Source organism: Podarcis gaigeae, assembly GCF_964106915.1.
Source record: "Podarcis gaigeae genome assembly, chromosome: 2".
Classification (NCBI taxonomy): domain Eukaryota; kingdom Metazoa; phylum Chordata; class Lepidosauria; order Squamata; family Lacertidae; genus Podarcis; species Podarcis gaigeae.
In genome coordinates this window covers 112,465,871-112,492,008 of record NC_139679.1, presented here as the reverse complement: position 1 = coordinate 112,492,008, position 26,138 = coordinate 112,465,871, and the positions used below count along the sequence as shown (strand labels likewise).

The following is a 26,138-nucleotide window of genomic DNA, read 5'->3' as shown; positions in this document are numbered from 1 at the left end:
ACTGGAAGGTGTGGATTTTGTTGATTGTTGCCTGATATGTTCCCCCTCCCAGGCAGAAAGCTGTCCAGCCTCCCCGAGGAGGAAGGACAGCTTTAAAAGTACAGATCAAGCTGTGTCTTCAAAAGCTCTCCAGTAGCAGAAGAGGTCCTTTTCTAGGTGTGTGGGCCCAATTGATTTCCCACCCCTCTGTGCCAATAACTCCTATTAGAAAAAGAAAAAGTTCCCTGCCCCTGCTTTTGGTGGATGTATAACAGCAGAGATAATTCTGTGTGAAACTTAAGGGTTAAATCTATTGTCATTAAAGTGAGCTAGCCAGGCAGGGTGGACGTGTTATGTAGCAACCAGGCAAAGTAGCATGATCTTACCTGAGGCAGCATGTGCCCTGATTGGCTGTGTAGTCCTGAGGGAGTTTTCCCTTTGTTCCAGTTCATAAATTTATTGTTCTAGCTGAAAGTCATGACAAACTTGTATTAAGTAATGCTTTTAAATTATGGTGCTGGAGGAGACTTTTGAGAGTGCCATGGACTGCAAGAAGATCAAACCTATCCATTCTTAAGAAACTCAGCCCTGAGTGCTCACTGGAAGGACAGATCCTGAAGCTGAGGCTCCAATACTTTGGCCACCTCATGAGAAGAGAAGACTCCCTGGAAAAGAACCTGATGTTGGGAAAGATGGAGGGCACAAGGAGAAGGGGACGGCAGAGGACGAGATGGTTAGACAGTGTTCTCGAAGCTACCAGCATGAGTTTGACCAAACTGCGGGAGGTAGTGGAAGACAGGAGTGCCTGGAGTGCTCTGGTCCATGGGGTCACGAAGAGGCGGACACGACTAAACGACTAAACAGCAACAACAATTAATAAACTAATAACAAAGCATACATCCATAATATTAAGTCTCTGGACTTTGCATTATTTCAGTGACTTTGCTAAGAGCCTTAAGTACTGCTTCCAAGCTCCTCCCCTTCCTCTCTTTCCTGTGAGAAGAAACCCTGCCGCAGGCCTGCATTTAATGCCCTGCTAGGGAGCTGTGCTACAGTCATAAACTTGTTTATGGTACCAGTACGCGTGATGCCTGACTCAGTAAGCAGGACAGCACTGTGCTGTATCCCCTTGGGTGCTGCAAGGAACAGTTTATAACATCAGCAGAACTGAAGTGTGCGTTTATTTGTTGATTTTCGTAATTTACAGCCCTCCCTACGTATGTAGACCTCAGGGGCAGGTTTCTCGTAACATCAAACACAAGCAATGGGATTTTAAAATCAGTTAGGAGAGAAAACCACGAAAAGTTATGACAAAAGCATTTGCTTAAATCATACTGCAGAACGACACACAAGTTGCGGTGTATTGATTACTTTTTTTAAAAAAATATTATTTGATTTTACAAATATGAAATTATAACAGTCCAATTACATATCCATATGTAAAGATTACTCTGAATCTCGTGACTTCCCCCTATCCCCTCTATGGGGTCCTATTGTAAACATTCAAAATATTTACAACTGCATATTCTTCCACATCAATCCATATTGTCCACAGTATTTGTTACCTTACAAGTGGAATTAAAATCCTGCTAATGTTTCCATCTGCTTACAGTGGTCTCCTAGATAACTTATTAATTCCCTCCCCCCTTCTTTCGTAAAGTTGTTGTCCTCTTGGTTCTTGAGTTTTCCAATCAGCTTTGCCATTTTGGCAAACTTAGCTTGCCATTCCTCTCTGTTAGGGACTTTGTCTTCTTTCCATCTCTGGGACTAGTGTTTATGAGGTAAAAGCTGCAGGATACCAAGTGTCCCAACAGGAGTTGCTCTGGAAAAAGGATGCTTCCAAATCGCTTTCCTCAACAAGAGCTCAAATGCTAAATCAGGGACAGGGGACAGGATTTTGCTGGGCTACAGACACAATCGTCCCTGGCCATCGTTATTTTGGACTGAATGTTGACTTCCATCAGTCTCAGGAGACTATGGAGGGGTGTGCCTTTGTGAGTGAAGTCAAGCTCTTGGACAGTTGCGTCGCCTGCTGTGGCTGTGAGGACTGATGTGGGAGAGACATGTTTTGTGGCAGCTGGGGTAGATGAAGGCGTCCGGTTGTGCTGCTGCAGATGTACCAAGGCGTTTGTTCTCTCTGTGCTCCTCCCAGCAGTCCTTCCTCCTCTGGCCGCTGCTGTGGATGCACAACCTGACTGGCTGTCTCCAGGCACTGCAGTCGTCTGCAAGGGATTCCCAGAGGGCGGGGCTGATGTTGCCAGCCTTCATGCACTGTTTGCAGACGTCTTTGTAACACAGAGTTGGTCTGCCGATGGGCGTGGTGCTTGAAGCCAGCTCCTCGTACAACACATCCTTGGGGATCCTGCCATCTTCCATTCTGTGGGCATGACCAAGCCAGTGTAGACGTTGGTTGCTGAGACAGGAGTGCGAACATGCTGGGAATGTCGGCTTGGGAGAGGACATCTTTGTTTAAAACTCTGTTCCTGACGCAGCACATCTGGAAGGCATTGAGGCATCGCTCCTAGCAGTTGTCTTCTTCTTCTTCTTTGGCAATCACTCGTAGCTGAGTAACATTGTCCTCCAAAAACATGGCTTTAACAATGAGATCGTAAGTGACTGTGGAGGCCAATTCTGGATCCACACGTCCTTCCACAGTGGGGACATTGGTTTCTGAACAGGAGTTGATCACGGTGTGGATTTGCCAAGCGTCCCTTCCTCTTAGCACGTTTCTCCCTTGCGTCCTGAGTTCGAGTGTCTTCAAAGCCCATGACACCTTTGGTAAAGGCTGTTCTCCAACTGGAGCGCTTCCCAGTTGTCAGTGTTTATACTACATTTTTAAAGATTTGCCTTGAGATAGTCTTTAAACCTCTTTTGTTGACCACCAGAATTACACTTTCCATTTTTAAGTTCAAAATAGAGTAGTTGCTTTGGAAGACGATCATCAGGCATCCACACAACATGACCAGTCCAGCGAAGCTGATGTTGAAGAATCCTTGCTTTGACAATGGTGATCTTTGCTTCTTCTACTACACTGATATTAGTTCGGCTGTCTTCCCAAGTGATGTGTAAAAATTTTCAGAGACATCGTTGATGGAATCTTGGAGATGGCATTTATAAGTGGTCCGTGTTTCACAAGCACACAGTAAGGTTGGTAGTACAGTAGCTTTGTAAACAAGCATTTTCCCCCCTGCGAACCTCCTCATCTTCAAACACTCTGCACTTCAATCGGGAGAAAGCCACACTCACAGCATGCTCAAGACACAAACCTGATAGACCACAAACCTTGGTATCAGACCTTAGCTTCAGAGGGGCCTGGTACCTGAAGCCAGCACATCCTTGGGGATTTTGCGATCTTCTATTTTGTGGCCGTGACCACATACATTTTTTTAAAAAAAGGATTAGATTTGGGAAAGTACACTTTGCCAAATTGCATGCAAAACCGTGTGTATTCGGAGAAATTCACACTAAAACGCTGGTAGGTTTTTATGAGGACTTTTTAAAAAAGTGCAAATTGGTTCTTAAATGGGAAGAGCTGGTTTGAAAAAAAGGAAACCTTAATTGACACACAAACACACACAGGTATAGTAAGCCATTTCTGCTGCGTGGGACCTGGGACTTCTGCCCCAGAGTCCTGCCCTGAGAGCACAGCTGATTCAAATATGCTGATGGCCACAGCCTTAAGTCATACAGTCTGGGGGGTGGGATGTCATCATCTTCTCCTACTGAACTGGCTCTTGCTGTTTTCCATAGCAGGGGTCAGACAGCCACTCACCCTCAGGTCAGATAATCAGGGAGCCCTGCAGAACCTTTGCTCTCCCTTGAGAAGCATTCGGCTCGATGCTCTCGCTTGAATTATTCAGAACCTTTGGCCCGGGGTGTCCATTTTAGCAGCGCCTCTGTTTATCTGCTTGGGGTTTAATATCTCTTCCCCCCCCCCCCTCCATATTAGTGCTTTTTGAGCTTCTCGTGGCTGTGAATACAGCTGGAATAATTCAAAATGTGTTGGGTTTCTTTTCTTCTTTATTATTGTAGCTCACTCTACATGGCGCTGCCCTTGAGACTGACCCAGAAACTCCAGCGGGTGCAGAATGGCACGGCGAGACTCCTTATGGGATCCTTGCTGTGGGATCACATTCCCCCGGTGCTATACCAGCTGCACTGGCTCCCGGTGGAGTACAGGATCAGGTTTAAGGTGCTGGTTTTAACCTTTAAAGCCCTTCACGGCCTAGGACCCTCATACCTATGGGACCGCCTCTCCTGGTATGTCCCACGGAGGACCTTACGGTCTTCAAATTAAAACATATGGAGATCCCAGGCCACAGGGAGGTTAGGCTGGCCTCAACCAGAGCCAGGGCTTTTTCGGCCGTGGCCCCGATCTGGTGGAACGCTCTGTCACAAGAGACTAGGGCCCTGCGGGACTTGACATCTTTCCACAGGGCCTGCAAGACAGAGCTGTTCTGCATGGCCTTTGGCCAAGGCACAGTCTGACCCCCTCTCTCCTTCGGTAATACTCATAGAACACTAGCCCAATGGTTGCCATTAATTTGATTCTGAATTGATTTTAGAATGTATTCCAATTAATTGACTGTGATTTTATGTAAGCTGTGCTGTTTTTACTGTTGTTAGCCCCTCTGAGCCCAGCTTTGGCTGGGGAGGGCGGGATATAAATTATTATTATTATTATTATTATTATTATTATTTAAAGAAAGCAACACAGCAGCAACATACCGATAGCAGCAGGATTAAAACATTTGCAGCAGGGAACCTGTGGCCCTCTAGATGTTGTTGGATGATGACCCCTGAGCCATCAGCTGTGCTGGCTGGGTGTGAAGGCCTGGGACTCGGACTCGGAAGCAGAGGAGTCTCAGTCTGGATCCTTTGTCTCAGACATCATCTGAACCAAGTCTGGGGCCTGATCCTGAAGAGTCCCAGTCTGCAACAAGCACCAGCTGGGCCGAGTCAGGGGCCTGAGCTTGCCCTGGCTCCAGATACAAGGATTACCTTGTTGCCTTCAGCTGGGCCATCACTTATAGCTGCTCCACTACCGGTTGGGTCAGGGGAGGCTGAGGCGGCCCCTGGGTCTAGTAACCCACTGATATCTCCCAAGCTGCAGAGACTCAGGTCTGAGAGAAGGAGAGACCTGAGTACTCGCAGGAGGAGTGCTCGCCTTCGGGCAAAACAGGGAGGTGAGTCGCCGGGGGATCAGGATCGGCCATTACCCCGACAAAGATAAAAGGCTGTCGGACCCTGTCCCAGGTTGTGGGAGCAACATTGCTGTATGCCAGAGATCCTGTACCTCTCCTTGCTTGGTATCCTGCCTCATGTCCTGCCTTGGCCCTGTCGGACTGACTCCTAGTGGAACCTCCAGATTCTGGTCCGGTCCTGGACCGCTTTTCACTGGGGCAGGTGGATGCTGGCAGTCCAGCAACCCCTATAGGTTGAAGAGGCTTTGAGCCATAGAATCATGAACTCACATAATTGTAGAGTTGAAAGGGACCCTGAGGATCATCTAGTCCAACCCCCGGCAATGCAGGAATCTCAACTAGATCATGCCTGACAGGTGGCCACCCAACCTCTGCTTAAAAACCTCCAAGGAAGGAGAGTCCACAGCTCTTACTGCCAGAAAGTTCTTTCTGAGGTTTAGTTGGAATCTCCTTTCCTGTAACTTGAAGCCATGGGTTCGAATCCTACCTCCAGAGCAGGAAAAAACAAGATAAGAAACTTTTTATAGAAGAATGGAAATGGCTTATTGAATATTTACAGATAAATTGCAAGCACATAAAAACATTGGCAGGATTATTGTAATGATCTGCAGTTTCATAAGGGTATATATTTAAAGTAGAAAACTAAATGAGCAAATAAAATGAATTTGGATATGCAGAAGATATTAAAAAAAAATTCAAGGAACTGCAGAAAGAGGGGGAAGGAAGTCCAACTTTAAAATGTTAAATTGACTGTAAAACTAATAAAATGTACAAACTTGAAAAGTATACAGAGGTGCCGCAGAAAGGATGCCGTCACTCAGGGGAGCTGTGGATTGAAAAAAGTCCAAAACCTTTGCCGCTTCCATTGTTCTGCCTCATGCCAGAGGGCAAAGGCCATTTGAGGAGGGCTTCCATAGATGCTCGAGGGTGCATCTAGATCTGCGTAGAAGCAGGCAGTTTTTTAGATACAGTGGTACCTCGGGTTAAGAACTGAATTCGTTCCAGAGGTCCGTTCTTAACCTGAAACTGTTCTTAACCTGAGGTACCACTTTAGCTAATGGGGCCTCCCGCTGCCGCCGCACAATTTCTGTTCTCATCCTGAAGCAAAGTTCTTAACCCGAGGTACTATTTCTGGGTTAGCGGAGTCTGTAACCTGAAGCGTCTGTAACCTGAGGTACAGAGGTATCTGAAGGCGTATCTCCTCCGATCGTGCCCCACTTCATTCTTTGGTGGGCTGTCTTGAAATGTGTAGCTGAACTAGGTGACAGCGCGGAGTCTGCGAAGAAAGCCTGTAGCAAAAGGTTTGCCCAGGCGTTATCTGTTATCAAAGACGCCATTTCAGGAGGGCTTCGGTGGGGGCCGGGGAGTGAATAGCACTTCCGCAGCCCCCCAACCTCATGTTAGACCACCATGTGACGTTTCTGCAGGGCCACGTGTCTTCTCAGCTGGCTGGCTGATTCCATACACTGAGTGCCTGTTGTTATAAACAGTGAAATGGGCCTCTTTCGAGTCGCTAGGCCTGCCAAAGGCATAAATCCTGAGGGGGGGGGGGGTACGTGATCTGCATTGGTAACATTGCTGGGGTTGTAATGAGATTTTTAAAAGCAACCCAAAGTAGCGGTTCCTTTGGAGAAGGACTGCAAAAAGGTGCTGTGTCCCAGCTTTTCCAGTAGAAAAAGGACCTCAGCAGTATAGAGGAGCAGCTCCCCGGGTCCTTCTTTCGCAGGCGAGATTCAATCCCCTATTGGCAAATTCAGGACACGTAATTAAAGTGGATTTGTTGCTTTCGTGCAACAGACCCACTCCCCTCCTCCCCGAAGGAAATCTGACTTTTTGCTGCAAAGCAAGAGGTGGGGAAAGGCACCCAAACTGTGGCACAACCGTTTTATTGATTTAGCTTTATTTAAGCGGACGTTTCCCCGAGGGGTTTAGCAGTCAATCCCTTTTCCCAGGGAACTCTGGGAATTGTTAGGTCTCAGAGGTGAACAGTGTGGGGGGGGGGAAGTACCCTAACAACTCTCACCCCCCCTTAACAAACTACCCTTCCCAGGATGCTGTGGGGGAAGCTGTGTCTGTTTGAAGTGGTGCGATGCTGTTTTCAATGTATAGTGCAGATGGGGACCAACACTTCTCACTCGCCTAGAGGGAAAGAAGCAAGGCATGCGTCGTGCGTAGAAAGAAATCTCTGAAGGTGAGCGGTGGAAATGCAGCCCACACCTGTTGCTCCGCCCACTTGCTAACTCTGGCCCTGCCCACTAATCGCATGTGGCCCGTGGAAGGTTCCGGAAGGGGATATCAGACTGATAAAAATTCCGTACCCTTGCTTAAAAAAGTTGCTGAGGATTTGGAGACCCTTTGCCTTTTAGCTTAATCCGTTCTGAATCCAGAAATTTCGGGTGCTTGGTCAAATGCCCTGGGTTTAGCTAGGGGCAGGGGTGGAAGGGGGACGGAGAATTAACTGCCTCGCTCTTCTGCGTTTGTTCCGGGGGCCACAATTCTCCCATTACGGGGTGCCTGCGGCCCCAGCATGATTTGGCTGAGCCAGAGGCTGCTGTTGTTGACGCTCGCTTTCGCTGACGTCTTGCCTGCCTCGCCCCGGAGGCCCGGAGCCAAGTCAATTAGGCCTGTTAATCTCAAATCCCTGGAGCTTTGGATCAGGAGCGCAAGCAGTCATTCAATCTGGCACACCAGCGCCGTGCAGCTGAAGGCCCTCATTTCCAACCTGCCGTAGCGCCTTCTCTATCCAGCTTCAAGGGGTAACGGGATTAAAGGGGCTATTCTTAACCATCGTCTTTCGGCCCTGAGTTCGATTTCTGAAACTTACACACTTTGCGGTTTCCTCTGATGGCAGACAGCTTATCTGGGCCTCATCAGAACCAGACAGAGCCACACCCACATCTAGTTAGTTTCAGCCTTCAACGACTCAGGGAGCGCTTCTTTTTCACATCAATTTGCCTGCCAAGGAACCGCCTTCAAAATGCTCCAGGGTCTTCTGAGACGTGGGCACCTCCCGGCAGCCTGTTTATTCAGCATCCATCATAATTTACTTGTGCAGTGGTTACACTACGTAAATCCCAGTGTATACTGTTTTAGACCAGAGTATTTAAAAGACTGGGCGCGGGTGGCGCTGTGGGGTTAAACCACAGAGCCTAGGACTTGCCGATCAGAAGGTTGGCGGTTTGAATCCCCATGACGGGGTGAGCTCCTGTTGCTCGGTCCCAGCTCCTGCCAACCTAGCAGTTCGAAAGCATGTCAAAGTGCAAGTAGATAAATAGATACTGCTCCGGCGGGAAGGTAAACAGCATTTCCGTGCACTGCTCTGGTTCGCCAGAAGTGGCTTAGTCATGCTGGCTACATGACCCGGAAGCTGGACACCGGCTCCCTCGGCCAATAAAGCGGGATGAGCGCCGCAACCCCAGAGTCGGTCACGATTGGACTTAATGGTCAGGGGTCCCTTTACCTTTACCTATTTACCTAGCCCAGCCTTTGAGGTGATCAGTACAGCTTTGGACCACAATACCTCCAAGACCACATCTCCCTATGCAAACCATCCTGTGATCATAATTGCAGTCCTTTCTTTGTGTGCCTTCTCCACATAAGGTCCGGAGGGTGGCGAAAACAGAGCGGGCATTTTCTGTGGTGGCTCCGCATTTGTGGAATACTCTCCCCAGGGAGGCTTGCTTGGCACCTTTGTGACATACAGTGGTACCCCTGGTTACGAACGCTTTGGGTTACAAACTCCGCTAACCCGGAAGTAGCTGCTCCTGATTGCGAACTTTGCCCCAGGATGCGAACGTAAATCACACGTCGGAGGTGCGCATGCAGCGGGAAGCCCGATTAGCGAAAGCACGCCTCAGGGTAAGAACCGTTTCAGCTTAAGAACGGACCTCCGGAATGAATTAAGTTCGTAACCAGAGGTACCACTGTATCTTTAGGCACCAGGCAAAAACATACCTCTTCAACCAGGCCTCTGGCTGATTATATTCTACAGCTTTTTAAATGTGTTTGTTGTTAGAAGGAGTTATTGTTTTGTTGTTTCTGTTTTAAGTATTTATTTATGCTTCTATCTTGTATATCTTCTGAACCGCCCTGAGATCTTTTGATCTTTTGATCTTTTGGGTGGTATAATAATAATAAAACAAGAACAAGAACAACAACAATTATTTATTTGTTTATATCCTGCCCATCTGGTTGGGTTTCCCCAGCCACTCTGGGCTGCTTTGCTTCCAGCAAAATATTAAAATACAATAATTCATCAAATATTAAAAGCTTCCCTAAACAAGACTGCCTTCAGATGTCTTCCAAAAGTCAGATGGTTATTTCCTTGACATCTGATGGGAGGGCGTTCCACAGGGCGGGTGCCACTACTGAGAAGGCCCTCTGCCTGGTTCCCTGCAACCTCGCTTCTCGCAGTGAGGGAACCACCAGAAGGCCCTCGGAGCTGGACCCAAGTGTCTGGGCTAAACAATGGGGGTGGTATACAGACTGTTTAGGGCTTTAAAGGTCAGCACCAACACTCTGAATTGTGCCCTGGAAACATACTGGGAAAAAGAAGAAGAAGAGGAGGAGGAGGAGGAGGGGGTTCTGAGTCCTTCGCCTCAATGTGATACGTACTGATGCTAAACAAGCCTTATGAGGAATGGCTGAAGAGCTGGGTATGTTTTGCCTGGAAAAGAGGAGACTGAGAGGAGATATGATAGCCATCTTCAAATCATCTGAAAGGAATGTCACATGGAAGATGGAGCAAGCTTATTTTCTCTGCTCTGGAGGGTAAGACCCGAATGTCAGGAGTTCAGCCTACACTCAAGTAGGACACTGGCAGAGACATATGCCCGACTGGCATGTTCTCCCTCCTGGTCGATTGTTCGGGAGTTTCAAAAGCTTTCTTCTGCCCGAACATCACAGCGACTGATGCCAACCGACACCAGCACACTTAGGGATCTGCAGAGTTTGTGCAACTTGCGTAACAGAACTCAGCATTTTGGCCAATCTACTTTATTTACATATACAGTGGTACCTCGCAAGACGAATGCCTCATAAGACGAAAAACCCGCAAGACGAAAGAGTTTTTTGTTTTTTGAGTTGCTTCGCAAGACGAATTTCCCTATGGGCTTGCTTCGCAAGACGAAAAAACTCGCAAGACGAAAAAACTCACAGAACGAATTAATTTCGTCTTGCGAGGTACCACTGTAAACACACACGGAGCACTGCAACATGGCTCCCCCTCTTTCTAGCATCAGACAGCAAAGAGAAAAAGAGCAAAGGGCAATAGTCCCACTTCACGGAACACAGCAACACAAACATCCTGTCTCCGTCACATCCCACTCTGTGGAGTCAAAACATATACCATCATGTGATAGGCAAAAATCCCATGACTGCAATCATGGAACAGGAATTCTAACACCGAACCAATGGCTTCAAGTTGCAGAAAAGGAGATTCCATACCAAAAAACTTTCTGACAGTGAGAGCTGTTTGACAGTGGAACGGTCTCCCTCGGGAGGCTGTGGACTCTCCTTCTTTGAGGTTTTAAAGCAGAGGTTGGTTGGCCACCTGTCATGGATGCTTTCGGATTCTCAGAATTCCTGCATTTCAGGGGGTTGGACTAGATGACCCTTGGTTCCCTTCCTGTGGGAGTCAAAGATTCTATGATTCTATCATTCAAGGGCCTTCTTGATAGAAACACCCTGGATGGCTTCAAGAGGATGGCTGAACACTTACTTGTTACTTCTGAGTTATTTACTTCTTCCTACTTATTTGCTGGTGAACTTGCATAGGATTTCACTTTTAAAATTTTACCAGAAACAAGCTAATTTAAAAAGGGAGCAGGCTGTTTTTCAAGCTGAGTGTTCGCCATTACAAAGGAAACTCTGAGGAAATGGGAGTTTACAAGGACGCCTGAGGTTCTTGCCACCGTTTGAAAAGCACTGTCCTCCTCAATTTCTGCCTTCCCAGTCTCTTCTAAGCCCGGATGTTAAATTAACGTTAATCACATGAAGAAGGCTGCTCATTAGTGGGGTGGAAAACTTTAAAAGGGACCCTCTGCCTAGCCCAGTCAGGCAGTGCAAGAGCCAAGAGGGACAGGATAAGGCCAAAGATGAAGGCCGTGTTTTTGGTCAGCTGTGCAACCCTCCTTCTCCTTCCATCAGGTAAGTGGAAGTTAACTGGCGGGCCTCACCCAATCCTATAGATTCTTACTTCTGAGTAGCAGTAGGGGAGGAATTCGACTCTGTTCACATTTAAAGGTGGCTCCACCTTAATCCACACTTCCCAAAACAATTTGTAAACCAAATCAAAGCCACCCTTCAAAATTTGGGCCTTTCTGAATTTTGCAATGCACTTTTCCAGCACAGTACAGTGGTACCTTGGGTTACATACGCTTCAGGTTACAGACTCCGCTAACCCAGAAATAGTGCTCCAGGTTAAGAACTTTGCTTCAGGATGAGAACAGGAATTGTGCTCTGGCGGCATGGCAGCAGCAGGAGGCCCCATTAGTTAAAGTGGTGCTTCAGGTTAAGAACAGTTTCAGGTTAAGTACGGACCTCTGGAACGAATTAAGTACTTAACCAGAGGTACCACTGTAATATGTTCAAAAATGCACATTATCCGGGGGTGGGGGTGGAGGGATTTGCTTTTAAATGGATATATTTGTGAAAATAGCATGCAAAGATGTGTCACGTTAGGGAAAGGGACTTGCAAAAATGTGTTCGTTGGGCAAAAAAATCACATACGTTTGCGTACATTAGGATAATTTTGTTCTGAGATGCTGATGGATTTTCATGGAAATCACAAAGCAACATCGAGACCTGGGGAACTTAAAGCCTGGAAGGATGAGAAATGGGGGATAAACTGAAAAGGAGAGGTTTGCCCTTCCCTGATTCCCAGCAAACAAGTGTGGGATTGTACTGTGAGCAACTAATTTGGAGCAGAGGAGCAGGTACACCCTGGGATTTTAGGATAGCTGAATGCAAATACAGTGGTACCTCGGCTTACATACACTTCAGGTTACAGACTCCGCTAACCCAGAAAGGTGCTTCAGGTTAAGAACTTTGCTTCAGGATGAGAACAGAAATCGTGCTCCGGCAGCACAGCGGCAGCAGGAGGCCCCATTAGCTAAAGTGGTGCTTCAGGTTAAGAACAGTTTCAGGTTAAGTACGGACCTCCGGAACGAATTAAGTACTTATCCCGAGATACCACTGTATAAAGAAAATACTCGGGAATGCATTCCTGACAACATACGGATTGATTGATGTTTCAGGCTGACTGAGTTGAAAAAGAATTATTCTCTTTACGCTTGGCTAGCTGATAACTTTTGTGATGGTTCCCTGATTGCTTCACTGAATGTTCATGTGTTGTGGGTTGTATATAATTTCTGTTGTCTACTGGTTTCGCTCTTAGGTTTGCTGTAACCAGTGTATAAGTGTACATGCACAAGTTTTTATTGATTCTTTGCCTGGTTTTAAAAAATAATAATATGGAAAGTCTTGATAAACTGTTCACTCAAAAAAAAGGTTTTATTTTATTTTATACTGGTTCAGCTCCTGTGGCGTTAACAGGAGCCTGACAGGCAGAAAAGTACAGTGGTACCTCGGGTTACATACACTTCAGGTTACATACGCTTCAGGTTACAGACTCCGCTAACCCAGAAATAGCACCTCAGGTTAAGAACTTTGCTTCAGGATGAGAATAGAAATCGTGCGGCGGCAGCAGGAGGCCCCATTAGCTAAAGTGGTACCTCAGGTTAAGAACAGTTTCAGGTTAAGTACAGACCTCCGGAACGTGAGGTATTTAACCTGAGGTACCACTGTAGTCAGTAAAGTTTTCCCAGGCATGAAGATAAAGGGATGGGATAAGTTTAAAAGAGCAGAGCTGGAACAGAGTAGAAAAGCAGGAAGCCTAGCAGAGAGATATATGTAGGGATGAAGAATGCCTAATCAACATTTGGCATCACAGAGGGTTGATTGAAACTGTGGACCTCCTCAGCCATAAGGCAAAAACAGTGCAAAAATAACAACTCTTTGTACACAATGCCGTCAACATACAGGGGCTTTACACTTTAAGAAAGAGGGCAGATTCTTGCCCCAAGGAGCTTACAATCAAGTTGGCACAAGGGAGGCCATAACAGGAGGAAAGGGGCAGAACCATAGCTCAGAGACAGAAAATCTGCCTTTCATGCAGAAGGCCAGACCCTCCAAGTGTCCCGATTTTCTAGGGACAGCCCTGGATTTACAGAAGCCGCCTGGTTTCTGATTTTATCCCGGAATGTCCTGCTTTTCCTTAGGACGGCCTGATTTTCATCAGAGAAATGTTGGAGGATATGGAGATATGTGACCCGCTGAGCCAAGGAAATAAGTAACGACACAACCTTCAGATGACATAGGGAAGCTTTGTTTATTGTTTAATGTTTTGTTGTTTTGATATATGTTGGAAGCCACCCAGAGTGACTGGGGCAACCCAGTCAGATGGACAGGGCGTTAATAATAATAATAATAATAGCTCAGTTGTCGAACATAATCAGTTCCGGAAGACCGTTCGACTGAACATTCGACAACCAAGGCGCAAAGGGCAGTTGGCGAAGTCAACAGGGAAAATTGGGGGGGGGGGGACACAACGGAAGGCATTCGACTTCTGAAAAGCGTTCAAAAATGGAAGCAATTACTTCCGGATTTTCGGCATTCGAAAACTGAAATGTTTGGCTTCTGAGATGCTCGTTACATACGCTTCAGGTTATAGACTCCGCTAACCCAGAAATAGTACCTCGGGTTAAGAACTTTGTTTCCGGATGAGAACAGAAATCGCGCAGCAGCGGGAGGCCCCATTAGCTAAAGTGATGCTTCAGGTTAAGACCAGTTTCAGGTTAAGAACAGACCTCCGGAACGAATTAAGTACTTAACCCGAGGTACCACTGTAATGGAATAGGATGTCTCTATTTTCATCGAGGAATTGTTGGAGAGTATGGTAGGTCCCAAGTTCTATCCTCAAAGGGAGACTACAGCGTGAAACAGATGAATTGCAATTCATCAAGAAGTTCTGAATGAAAATAATGGGCGTTTATCCAATGCAGGATGTCTGTTTCCATCGCCACTGCTTTGTGAATGATGATCGCTGCAATTGTGTTTGCATTTTAAATGCAATTCTCACAGTCTGCTTTCCTGCGTTTCCATTTCCTTCCAGCCTCACTGCTACCCGTTCTCTCTCTCTCTCTCTCTCTCTCTCTCTCTCTCTCTCTCTCTCTGCACTCATGTGTATGCAAAAGATACCTGTCAAATTAGGAATAACATTCCACACAGCTGATGAAGTGGACCCCAATGCACGCCACAATAAATGCGTTCTAAAGATGCCACAAGATAATTGGGCATCACCCTCAGCAATACACGCTAGGGCCAAGGGGGCCTTGGCCCAGGATTGTTGGCCTGAGAATTTAAGCGTGTCTCCTATACACGTATAAGGGATGTGGGTGTGGGTTACACCACAGAGCCTAGGACTTGCCGATCAGTAGGTCGGCAGTTTGAATCCCCGCGATGTGGTGAGCTCCCGTTGTTCAGTCCCTGCTCCTGCCAACCTAGCTGTTCGGAAGCACATCAAAGTGCAAGTAGATAAATAGGTACCACTCCAGTGGGAAGGTAAACGGTGTTTCCGTGCGCTGCTCTGGTTCGCTTAGTCATGCTGGCCACATGACCCGGAAGCTGTATGCCGGCTCCCTCAGCCAATAAAGCGAGATGAGCGCCGCAACCCCAGAGTCGGTCACGACTGGACCAAATGGTCAGGGGTCCCTTTACCTTTACCTATACATGTCCCTCTTGTTTGCCTATAAAATGTGAGTTCGGGGTATAGAATTTCAGCTGATGCACTTTCTCCCAGTGCCGCAACATCATTCCGATGGGAAAAGCAGCACAGTCTTAACTTCTCTCTCTTACATGCAACTATTCAAGGCGCTGACCTATAATCTGCCAATCCTCTGCATGGAAAAGGAAAAGTCACATGCAGGACTAAGAGGGGGAAGGACTTTGGGAGAAGGAGGGAAGAGCTTGGAGTCCCCACCCAGGACACCCCAAAGTTGAAAGCTGCTAAGCTGTGATCCTTCTGCAATAAGGCTCTTTTCATTGAGTTATCGAAGTAAGATGTTCTGGAATAAAGCAACAGCTGTTCAGCATAATAAGGGAGTTCCTTTACAGCGAGAAGCATCTGGCAGAGCTAGAGGCCTGCTTGCCCACGGGGAAATAATCATATCCTGAGATTAATGGGATTTGGAGGAATATGTTTCCCCCTTGTGGAAGTAAGGAGGACTAACAGCAGCTGTGTTGTGGTAACCCGAGTACAGTACTGATGTCATGAATAGTCAAACTATGCTCGTGTTGCATGCATTTAATTGAATCGTCATAAACTGTGCCACGTGGGTCAATATCCAAACCCAATATTTTATTCAAGTTGGCACCGCTGAAAAAGTGGGTTCTTATAAATATCTTTATTAAATTTTCTGTTTTACAATTTAGAATACTCACTTAAACATCCTTAAAATATCAATTTCCCTTCTTCTCTTTCCATTTCGCATATCATAAATCCCTGCATATTTTACAAAAGCTAAACCATTCAGTATTCCATCATTGGATCCATCAAAACTTATTTACACTGTTGGTTTTATCTTAATGCTGCCAACATTTTCGGGTGTACACAATTTCCCCCTGTATATTCAATAAACATTTTCCAGTCTCCTCTAAATGTATGTTCTTCTTGCGCATATTCCGTCACTTTAAGTTGCCATTCTTTAGTTGGGACCTCACTCATTTTCCATTTTTGGGCTCACAAAACACGGGCCGCAGTAGTAGCATATAACCTTACGCTAACTTTTGCCTGGCTGAGACGGATGGGAGTCAAACTCATGACCCTGACATTAAGAGTCTCATGTTCAACCGACTGAGCTATCCCTGTTTCATTGAATTGTGAAATTGCTTTGTGATACAGTGGTACCTTTAAGAACTTAATTCGTTCCAGACGTCCGTTCTTAACCTGAAACTGTTCTTAACCTGAAGCACCACTTTAGCTAATGGGGCCTCCTGCTGCTGCCGCACAATTTCTGTTCTCTTCCTGAGGTAAAGTTCTTAACCTGAGGTACTATTTCGGGGTTAGCGGAGTCTGTAACCTGAAGCGTCTTGTAACCTGAAGCACCTGCAACACAAGTTACCACTGTACTTCATAAGAGGCAGTTCATAAATGAAATAAGTTTTTTAGTATTATTGGCTACCATTTTTTCTACACCTGGAATATTTGGCCTCCGGATACTGTTGGACTCCAATTCCCATCAGCCCCAGGCAGCTTGGGCGATGGGCAGGAGTGACAAGAGTTGTAGTCCAACATTTGCAGGAGGCAAGATGTTGCCCATCCCTGGTCCGCCCCACTGTGCCAATTTAGAGCTCTGATTTTCAGTACTTTGTGCCTTAAGGCCACCTTTGTTCTTTGCCTTCAGGATCTGCCTTGCGATGCTACACCTGCCTATTCCCTACCATCTCCCCGCTGGACTGCCTGAAGTTCCCCACACCATGCGGCCCGTCTCAGAGATGCCTCACATCCGTCATCAGAGGGCACAGAGGTTCTGCTGCCAGATTTCTAGCAATCGCTTTTACCAGTAGTTTTGACGTTTTGATCCTGCTTTTGTCGAGGCCAGAGAAAGAAACGTGGGAGGAAGTGGGAGGAAGAGAGGAGGGAATGTTTTCAGAGATGGACAGGGAGCAGCCCTGAACTTCTGAAGCTACCACTCCCTCTAGAAGCAAACTCAAAATATTTAGTGCTGATAGAAATGGGAGACAAAAACAGGCCCAGTAAGAAACAAAGGGGAAAGCACCCACACACTGGGGGAACCTGGATTTTATTTTGTTTTATTATTTCTTAGATTTATGTACCACCTTTGAAGGAAGTGGTTTGTCCACTGGGCTTGTCCATTATGCTCAGGAGTATAATGGTGCCTTGGATCCCGACTGCCTTGGTACTCAGACGTTTTGGCTCCTGAATGACGCAAACCCGGAAGTGAGTGTTCCAGTTTGCAAATGTTCTTTGGAACCCGAACGTCCGACGGGGCTTCTGCGGCTTCCAATTGGTTGCAGGAGCTTCCTGCAGCCAATCAGAAGCCGTGCTTTGGTTTTCGAACGTTTTGGAAGTCGGACGGACTTCCGGAATGGATTCCGTTCGACTTCCAAGGTACAACTCTAATGGACTTCTGAGTGTCAGCTGGGAAGAGGAAAAGAGCAGAATGAATGCTGTCCTCCATCCTCTCCCCTATTCGCTTAAAATATTGCAGTGGAGAGTGTGACCGGCTGGCACCCTGAGCTCAGGTTTCAGGGTGAGGCTACGCTGCCACATTTTATTACAGATCCCACTCCTCTTAGGTTCCAAAGCCAGCTTCTCTGTTGTTTACGCTGGAAGCAGATCCAGCCCTTTCTTTTAGTCAAAGCATAGTAACGAGCAAAGGAGGGTTTTCCAATGTCAGAAAACATAGAACCAAGTCTATCAAACATGACCCAACTTTTCCTGTTTGGGTGTATCTCCCATCAGTGTAGCGGCAACATTGCTGGTCCAGGGCCTGGGAGTTGAGGGTTCAAATGCCCATTCAGCCAATGAAGCTTGTTGGGGAAACGAGGGCCAGTCGCTCTCTCTCAGCCTCTGCTACCTCACAGGGTTGTTGAGAGGGTGAAATGGGAAAGGCGGAGAACTCTCCACACAACTCTCTGCAGGAAAGGTAGGTTATAAATGCAATACTGTTCATAGGTAAACAGTGTTTCTGTGCGCTCTGGCTTCTGTCACGGTGTCCCGTTGCGCTAGAAGTGGTTCAGTCCTGCAGGCCACATGACCCGGAAAGCTGTCTGTGGACAAACATTGGCTCCCTTGGTCTGAAAGCGAGATGAGTGCCCCAACCCCATAGTTGCCTTTGACTGGACTTAACCGTCCAGGGGTCCTTTACCTTTACCTTTTTTACTGTTAATAACAATTCCTGTTTGCAGTTGGTATACTCCTGTTGCTCCAGACGAGGGAAAGCAGCACCCAAAGTTATCATACAAAATGTTCCAGGTTCAAATCCCTGGCAACTCCAAGTTAGGGTTGGGAATGTCCCTGTGTGAATCCCTGGAGAGTCGCTGCCAGCCAGTGTAGACAATATTGAGCAAGATGGACCCAAGGGTCTGACTCGTTATAACTCAGCTTCCTGAGATGGCATCTTCCTTTCCTCACGCAACATGGCCCAGACCATGGACTGCTTGAAAATTATGGAGATTCCTGGTGGAACACAGAGTACCGTATTCTTCGATCTATAGGACGCACCCGACCTTGTTTTAGAGGGGAAGAACAAGGGGAAAAAATTCTCCCCCTCTCTGCGCAGCGCCCCTTCAGTGAAGTGTCAGGAGAAATGGAGCCCCTTCCATTTCTCCTCCCGCTTCGCTGAAGGGGCGCTGCACAGCTCTCCCTCTCTGCTGAAGCCAGGAGAGTCTTGCTCTCCCAGCTTCAGCAAAAGGAACCCGAAGCCTTTGGAGCGCAGCACGAGGTCCCGCTGCGCTCCGAAGGCTTCAGGCAGCTATCCCTGAAGCCTGGAGAGTGAGAGGGGCAGTGCGCACCGACCCCTCTTGCTCTCCAGGCTTCAGCGAAAGCAACGTGTAGCCCCCGGAGTGTTGCTATCGCTGAAGCCAAGGAGCCTGCATTCGCTCCATAGGACGCACACACACTTCCCCTTAATTTTTGGAGGGGAAAAGTGCGTCCTATAGAGCAAAAAATATGGTAATTTTCCTGCAATTGTAATGTACTGGAGGGTTTTCAATCGTAATTTTTTAGCGGCAGCTAAAAAAGCCAATGCAATTCTGGGCTGCATCAATAGGAGTATAGCATCTAGATCAAGGGAGGTAATAGTGCCACTGTATTCTGCTCTGGTCAGACCCCACCTGGAGTACTGTGTCCAGTTCTGGGCACCACAGTTCAAGAAGGACACTGACAAACTGGAACGTGCCCAGAGGAGGGCAACCAAAATGGTCAAAGGCCTGGAAACAATGCCTTATGAGGAACGGCTAAGGGAGCTGGGCATGTTTAGCCTGGAGAAGAGGAGGTTAAGGGGTGATATGATAGCCATGTTCAAATATATAAAAGGATGTCACATAGAGGAGGGAGAAAGGTTGTTTTCTGCTGCTCCAGAGAAGCGGACACGGAGCAATGGATCCAAACTACAAGAAAGAAGATTCCACCTAAACATTAGGAAGAACTTCCTGACAGTAAGAGCTGTTTGACAGTGGAATTTGCTGCCAAGGAGTGTGGTGGAGTCTCCTTCTTTGGAGGTCTTTAAGCAGAGGCTGGACAACCATATGTCAGGAGTGCTCTGATGGTGTTTCCTGCTTGGCAGGGGGTTGGACTCGATGGCCCTTGTGGTCTCTTCCAACTCTATAATTCTATGACTCCCCCTAGAGCGACTGAACGAAGCTCACAGGCCACAGTTGGGAAACAGCTGATTTCAGACGTTCACTTTTCAAATCTATGAAAAGGAAGAAATGGGTGCATGTGGGATTGCCCCTGATCTTCTATTCACCCTCATCCCTGATCTCTTTTCCTCAGGTGCCCTGGAACTGGTTATCTATGAGAAGACCTGTGGGGATTCTTCGATGTGTGGGGCCCACGGCACCCGGTCCATGCTGGGAACCAATTTCACCTTTTATTCTTCCTGCTGCGACACTGACCTGTGCAACTCAGCTGCCAGGGGCCCGAGCCTTTTCTGGGGGCAAGCCGCCCTGATCCCTCTGTCAATTATCCTGGTCAACCTCCAATGAGAGCCAACCCCCAAAGCAGCCATGCCCCAGGGTGTGAGACGACTCGGGACCAGTCACCTCATACCGCTGCTTTCTCTCGGCCCCCGATAACCAAAATGCTCTGGAAGAAGTCTAAATAACAACTTTCCTGGTTTCACATCGCTTTTTTCATCTCTTTCTTTGGGTTATCTTCTTAACTGCAATTTGTGCACGGAAATTTATTTTAACACCCTGCTCCCCATAACGCACACGACTGTATCCAGCTATCTGATGCTACAGTTGACTTTGCATTAGAAAGAAGGGGGGGGCAGGATTGGGTAGGATGGTAGAAACAGAGGGACACAAGTCTCTCCTCTCTCCTCTTTCTTTGCCTTTTCTATGCTTTCAAAATTCAGAGTGTAAGCTGCTTGGGGCAGAGCCCTGTTTGTTGAAGCCTTCCTTACCACATGATTTGGATTATAATTCCCATGGGAGTTGAATGATAGAATTGTAGAGTCCAACCCCCTACGAGGGAGGAATCTCAACTAAAGCATCCAAATCTAAACCGCGTTGATGTCGTCGTCCCCTTACAATCAAGTGGTATATAAGCTTTATGGAATAAATAAAATGAATGAAAATAAATGAAATGAAATGAAATGAGTACGTCTAGCTACATCTGGAGGGCAGAAGGCTGGGGAAAGGTGGTACTTTGGATGCACGGGTACGTAACAGCAACAACCACCTTGAACTGTGGAATTTCCAACAAGATTTGGGAGACAGTGACCTGGTTTCCTACCCCAACCAATTAGCAAGGGGAAGGAATCCTTCAGAAAGCGAGCTAAACCTTTAAAAAACAAAAAAAACCATTGAAAGTTTTTGAGGGCACTTTGTTAAGGATTATTTAGTTATAGAATGCCCTGACTAAAAAGTGGGGTTTAGTGTTTTAATGTTATTTTAGGCATCATCTAGCTAGAGGGCAGGGACGCGGCTGGCGCTGTGGGTTAAACCACAGAGCCTAGGACTTGCCAATCAGAAGGTCGGCGGTTTGAATCCCCATGACGGGGTGAGCTCCCGTTGCTCGGTCCCGGCTCCTGCCAACCTAGCAGTTCAAAAGCACACCAGTGCAAGTAGATAAATAGGTACCACTCCGGCGGGAAGGAAAACGGCGTTTCCGTGCGCTGCTCTGGTTTGCCAGAAGCGGCTTAGTCATGCTGGCCACATGACCCGGAAGCTGTACGCCGGCTCCCTTGGCCAGTAAAGCGAGATGAGCGCCGCAACCCCAGTCGGTCACGAGTGGACCTAATGGTCAGGGGTCCCTTTACCTTTAGCTAGGGGACATTATTCCCAGTGCCACACAGCATGTGGCTACGAACAGCCAAGGAAGGATTGGCGCAAGAGATTGACAAAAGTGACTCCTAAAGGCAAACTCAAGGAGTCCCTGTTTCATCATCGCACGCACCCACCCAGGGACCATTCTCCCCATGTCCCCTGTGGGGGGTGTCTCCTAATAACTCTCACCAACCCTAAAAAGCAAGAGCTCCCAGGTTTCTTTGAGAGAAGCCATGACTGTTTAAACTGGTACAATCCTGGTTTAAATGTGTAGTGCAGCCCAGTTGGGCATCTAACACTAATAATCATGTGGCAGTTAGTGGCCGGTGTTACACTGATAAAATCTGAGATACCGCTGATGTTTCTAGTCACCTGACCAGAAGCAGCCAACCAGAGTTCTTTCAGCCACCAGAACCAGGTCCAATCGGAGGTGTCCCTCAAAACTCATGGAAGGACCCCAGCATTCTAACCCAGTCGGTCTCCTTAATTAGCCAATCAGAACATTTCACCGCCGCTCCTCAAATACTTAATAAGAATCCTATGGTATCACCCTCAAATCTCTCCATTTTGAATAACTACCCAATTAAGATTCCTCAGTAATACAGAAGCAGCCAAATATTTCAGCAGCCATTCATTGCTTCCCCACTATTTTCAGGAGTGAGGAGGCAGGGAAAGCACTCGGGTTTAATATTTTTACAAATGTGTACTTTTATTTTATTCTTGTTCTTACTGAAATTCAAATCACGTCCCCGTCCCCCCCAGAAAATAAGTCATTCTCCCTCCTTCCTCCCCCCTTCCCCCCCCCCAACGTAAGTACATACATAAAAATACCCTTCCATGGGCCCAACCCCAGACCCCAATATCCCTACCACGGAAACCCTACGTCCCTTTTTCCAACTCTCGGAAGTTTGTTATTTCAAAGCTTTGGCAACCAGCTCATAAGCTAGCTCAATCTCTTCGTCGTCTGGGCAGGTGCTGGCAAACTCCTCACGGGCGTAAGCATTCTTGAGATAGCGGTGGATGCCTTGGAATGCCTCGGGGATGGTAAAGTTTCGGTACTTCTTGCACACCACCTGTTGAGATGGAGAGATCAAACATTATTTAGGCAACATGGCGTATGAATGAATCAGGCGCACATGAGTTCCGAGATTCCACACAAGAAGGAATTTGGTAATAGGTGCAGAACTTAGAATTTAGTAAAATCAAAGCATTCTGCCTGCTTGCGGAAGCCCGCCTGCTTGTGTGATTCAAAACAGGACAGATAACATCTCACACAACACACAATACAGTGCGACCTCGGGTTACAGACGCTTCAGGTTACAGACTCCGTTAACCCAGAAATAGTACCTCGGGTTAAGTACTTTGCTTCAGGATGAGAACAGAAATCGTGCTCCAGCGGCGCAGCAGCAGTGGGAGGCCCCATTAGCTAAAGTGGTACCTCGGGTTAAGAACAGTTTCAGGTTAAGAACGGACCTCTGGAACGAATTAAGTACTTAACCCGAGGTACCAATGTACCCCTGTCCAAGCATTCTTGTTGCCGTGTTCATTAAAATAGAAGGGACACAGCCAATGAGATTGGCTGCACTCCACATTTAAACCTGTATCATACCACTGTAAAAAGTCATGTCTTCCCCCAAGGAATCCTGGGAACTGCTGTTTGTTAAGGGTGCCGAGAGTCATAATAATATATAATAATTATTTACTATTTATACCCCGCCCATCTGGCTGGGCTTCCCCAGCCACTCTGGGCGGCTTCCAACAAAATATTAAAATACAGTAATGCATCAAATATTAAAAGCTTCCCTAAACAGGGCTGCCTTCAGATGTCTTCTAAAAGTCTGGTAGTTGTTGTTCTCTTTGACATCTGGTGGGAGGGCGTTCCACAGGGCGGGTGCCACTACCAAGAAGGCCCTCTGCCTGGTTCCCTGTAACTTGGCTCCTCACAGTGAGGGAACCGCCAGAAGGCCCTCGGCACTGGACCTCAGTGTCCAGGCAGAACGATGGGGGTGGAGATGCTCCTTCAGATATACAGTGGTACCTCAGGTTACATACACTTCAGATTACAGACTCCGCAAACCCAGAAATAGTGCTTCAGGTTAAGAACTTTGCTTCAGGATGAGAACAGAAATCATGCTCCGGCGGCGCGGCGGCAGCAGGAGGCCCCATTAGCTAAAGTGGTGCTTCAGGTTAAGAACAGTTTCAGGTTAAGTACAGACCTCCGGAACGAATTAAGTACTTAACCTGAGGTACCATTGTACTGGACCGAATCATGAAACAATCCCTGTTCCCCTCACAGAGCTACAGTTCCCAGGGCAGTTTTTAGCCATCAATGCCTCTGGGAAGTGTAGCTCTGTTAAGGTAATAAGGGTCTCCCTGCAACACTCGGCAACCATAACAAACTGCTTTGAATGTGTAGTTATCTTTGGCCATTGTGGCTGTAGATAATTTTTATTTTCCCCCTGTAGCTCGATTTCATGAAAGACCAGTGATTCAATTAAGCTCAAACCTCAGCCAACAGATTTCCACGCTTATATTGTGATAAGTTACCATATTTTTCACTCTATAAGACACACTTTTCCCTTCCTAAAAAGTAAGGGGTGCGTCTTATGGAGCGAATACGCAGCTATCGCACAGCGATCCCTCTTGCTGTTCCGGCTTCAGCAAAAGCAACGCAAAGCCTCTTCAACAACATTTGATTCAAAATATTTTTTCCCCTTGTTTTCCTTCTCTAAAAACTAGGTGCATCTTAAGAGCGAAAAATACGGTATTTAGATCTTGAAGTAGCCATCTACCCAGATACTTAACGGGAGAATCTTTCCACAGAGATGCCTATCTTTTTGCCATTTTGCCCTTAGAAGAATGATTTAAATTAAAACCCAGCCATGAAAAGATCTGGCCAGGTTCATTTTATAACCCGAGTCTTGGGGAATCTGAAGTCCCAATTTAACTTGCTGTGCTGGGGAAAGCCCTCTTAACTCCCAGATTCCATCCAATCCTCCTGGCCTTACGGGAGTTGGGGCTGGAGTGGGGCTGGAGGAGGAGCAAAAGAAGAGGTTTTCACCTTGACGATGTGAAGCTTGGGCAGAAGATTGCAGTCGGCCAACGTGAGCTCATCCCCATCAAGGAATTTGCGGCGGGACTGACCCTCGTCCTCCGCACTATTCTCGTCCACCTCCTCCGGCAGCGGCGTTGTCAAATAAACATCCAGGACCTTCAACGCTTTAAGCAAACCTTTCTCGAGATCTAAGAAATACGGGGGGGACGGGCAGGGGGAGAGGGGGGAGGAATGAATGGAACCATTGAAAAGCCAAGGAGTGACGAGGGAAAACATCAGGAAGGGTTCAAGTAGCATCTAAGCTGGAAAGGGAGCCATTGGGATTTGAGGCAAGAGGGAGACACAGAGGGAGCCAATGGCATCCAAGAAAAAAAGAATGACAGAGCCAATGAGATTAAGGAATTAAGGCACCATCTGCATTTCAGGCAGTGTCCTACCACTTTAAATGGTCATGATCCCCCCAAGGAATTATGGGAGATGTAGTTTCTTAAGGGTTCCTAGAGCCACCCTATTCCCCTCACAGGTCTACAATTCCCAGATTGGTTTAACGATTGATCCCTCTTTTCGAGGTACTTTGGGAATCATAGCACTGGAGGAGAAAAAAGGTCTCAGCACCCTTTTCTTCTTCCAAGAACCTTGGAAGGGGAAGGAGGGAAGTCATTGAATGTATGTGCATAATGCAGGGTGGATTTGATTTCAATCAAATCGATTTAAATCACAATTTAAGACAGTAAGACTAGATTTAAATCTTTTTTTACAGGAAGACATACTTGCTGGTATAATCTTAATATTTACAACCAAATGAAGGTTTCATTTTTGGAATAATAAATTTTCAGAGTAGTTTTTACAGTTATATAAAAAATTACTGATTTGGTTATACTATTAGAAATGCATAGACAGGTCATTATGAAATCATTGTGAGGTTTAGTAAGTTATATATTTGGACAACTTTTCTGCTGTACGTTATTGGAAGGAGAAAAAATAATCATTTCCTTAATAACAATTTATTTAACTGAAACAATAACATTATAGCATATGTATCCATGTTTGTTAACTGATGTGGTTAAACAATTAAAAAACAACAACTTAAGACTGAGTTTTAGCACACATGAAAAACTTAAAACAAATCCTTATTTCCCGATGAATAGCCTTTGAACTATAATGTAGCTTAAATAGAAAACTATCTTTAGAAAGATTTTTCCTCCAAAAGCATTTTATTTTAAAAATCCTATTTAATAAAAAAAATCCATTTTTTAAAAAAAATATGGGGTTTTTGTTTATTATTATTATTTTTTAAAAAATCATTGATTTTTATCCACCTTGGTATAATGAAAGATGTTAATGTGGAAATGTAAAAACTGGAAACTTTAATAAAAATTATGGAAAATGGGGGGGGGGGGTTCCTCAGCACCCTTAAAAAGCTATAGCTCCCAGGATTCATACGTAATTACCTAGATGAATCCCACCCAATTTAATCGAAGATGCAAGCAAGCAGCAACTGAAGCCCATGGAGGAAAGAAGCCAGTGACAATGAAAGGCTTTCGTAGTCAGTTCACTGAGAGGCCTGGGAAAGAAGGGGCCAAAAGAATTGAAAAAGACCAATCTGAGAATCAAAACACTTGGGAAGAGGCCGCCCAGTGAGGATTTGGGGGCCAAGATACTCACTGGAGTTCTGCCCCGGGTTCGAGTTCTTGATATAGGCAGAGAACTTCGCAAAGACGTCAAGGCCAGCTGTGTTGGACTCGGGGTTACGGGCAGCCAGCTTGGGGTACCTGTGGGAGAAAAGGGAGATTTATCATCAACCGTGAAGCGGACTAGCTTAG

The 26,138-nt window shown here is 46.6% G+C and overlaps 3 protein-coding genes across 4 annotated transcripts in view; 1 reads left to right on the top strand and 2 right to left on the bottom strand.

Moving 5' to 3' along the window:
• The window catches only part of MPIG6B (megakaryocyte and platelet inhibitory receptor G6b), a 158,935-nt gene that overhangs the window by 76,099 nt on the left and 56,698 nt on the right, over positions 1-26,138 (bottom strand). The gene's annotated exons all lie outside the window — the stretch shown is intronic.
• Positions 11,125-20,588, top strand: LOC310838071 (uncharacterized protein). The gene is made up of 3 exons (XM_083725465.1): positions 11,125-11,330; positions 16,646-16,768; positions 19,762-20,588. The coding sequence occupies exons 1-3, from the start codon at positions 11,279-11,281 to the stop codon at positions 19,971-19,973; spliced, it is 387 nt and encodes a 128-aa protein (XP_083581591.1). The 5' UTR covers positions 11,125-11,278; the 3' UTR covers positions 19,974-20,588.
• Positions 21,951-26,138, bottom strand: part of CLIC1 (chloride intracellular channel 1) — a 40,314-nt gene continuing 36,126 nt past the window's right edge. For both annotated transcript variants that reach the window (XM_083725261.1, XM_083725262.1), the window contains exons 4-6: positions 25,981-26,087; positions 24,322-24,503; positions 21,951-22,333 (exon numbers count right to left, since the gene is read on the bottom strand). In XM_083725261.1, the coding sequence (XP_083581387.1) occupies positions 22,172-22,333; positions 24,322-24,503; positions 25,981-26,087 (451 nt within the window). In that variant the 3' untranslated portion in view covers positions 21,951-22,171. The remainder of the gene's footprint in view (positions 22,334-24,321; positions 24,504-25,980; positions 26,088-26,138) is intronic.

Excerpts from the sequence above, each read along its gene's own strand:
- LOC310838071 (XM_083725465.1), top strand. The coding sequence starts at position 11,279 with ATGAAGGCCGTGTTTTTGGTCAGCTGTGCAACCCTCCTTCTCCTTCCA. Across the intron at positions 11,331-16,645 it reads CCTCCTTCTCCTTCCATCAG|GATCTGCCTTGCGATGCTAC; the intron begins GTAAGTGGAAGT and ends CTTTGCCTTCAG. Across the intron at positions 16,769-19,761 it reads CGTCATCAGAGGGCACAGAG|GTGCCCTGGAACTGGTTATC; the intron begins GTTCTGCTGCCA and ends TCTTTTCCTCAG.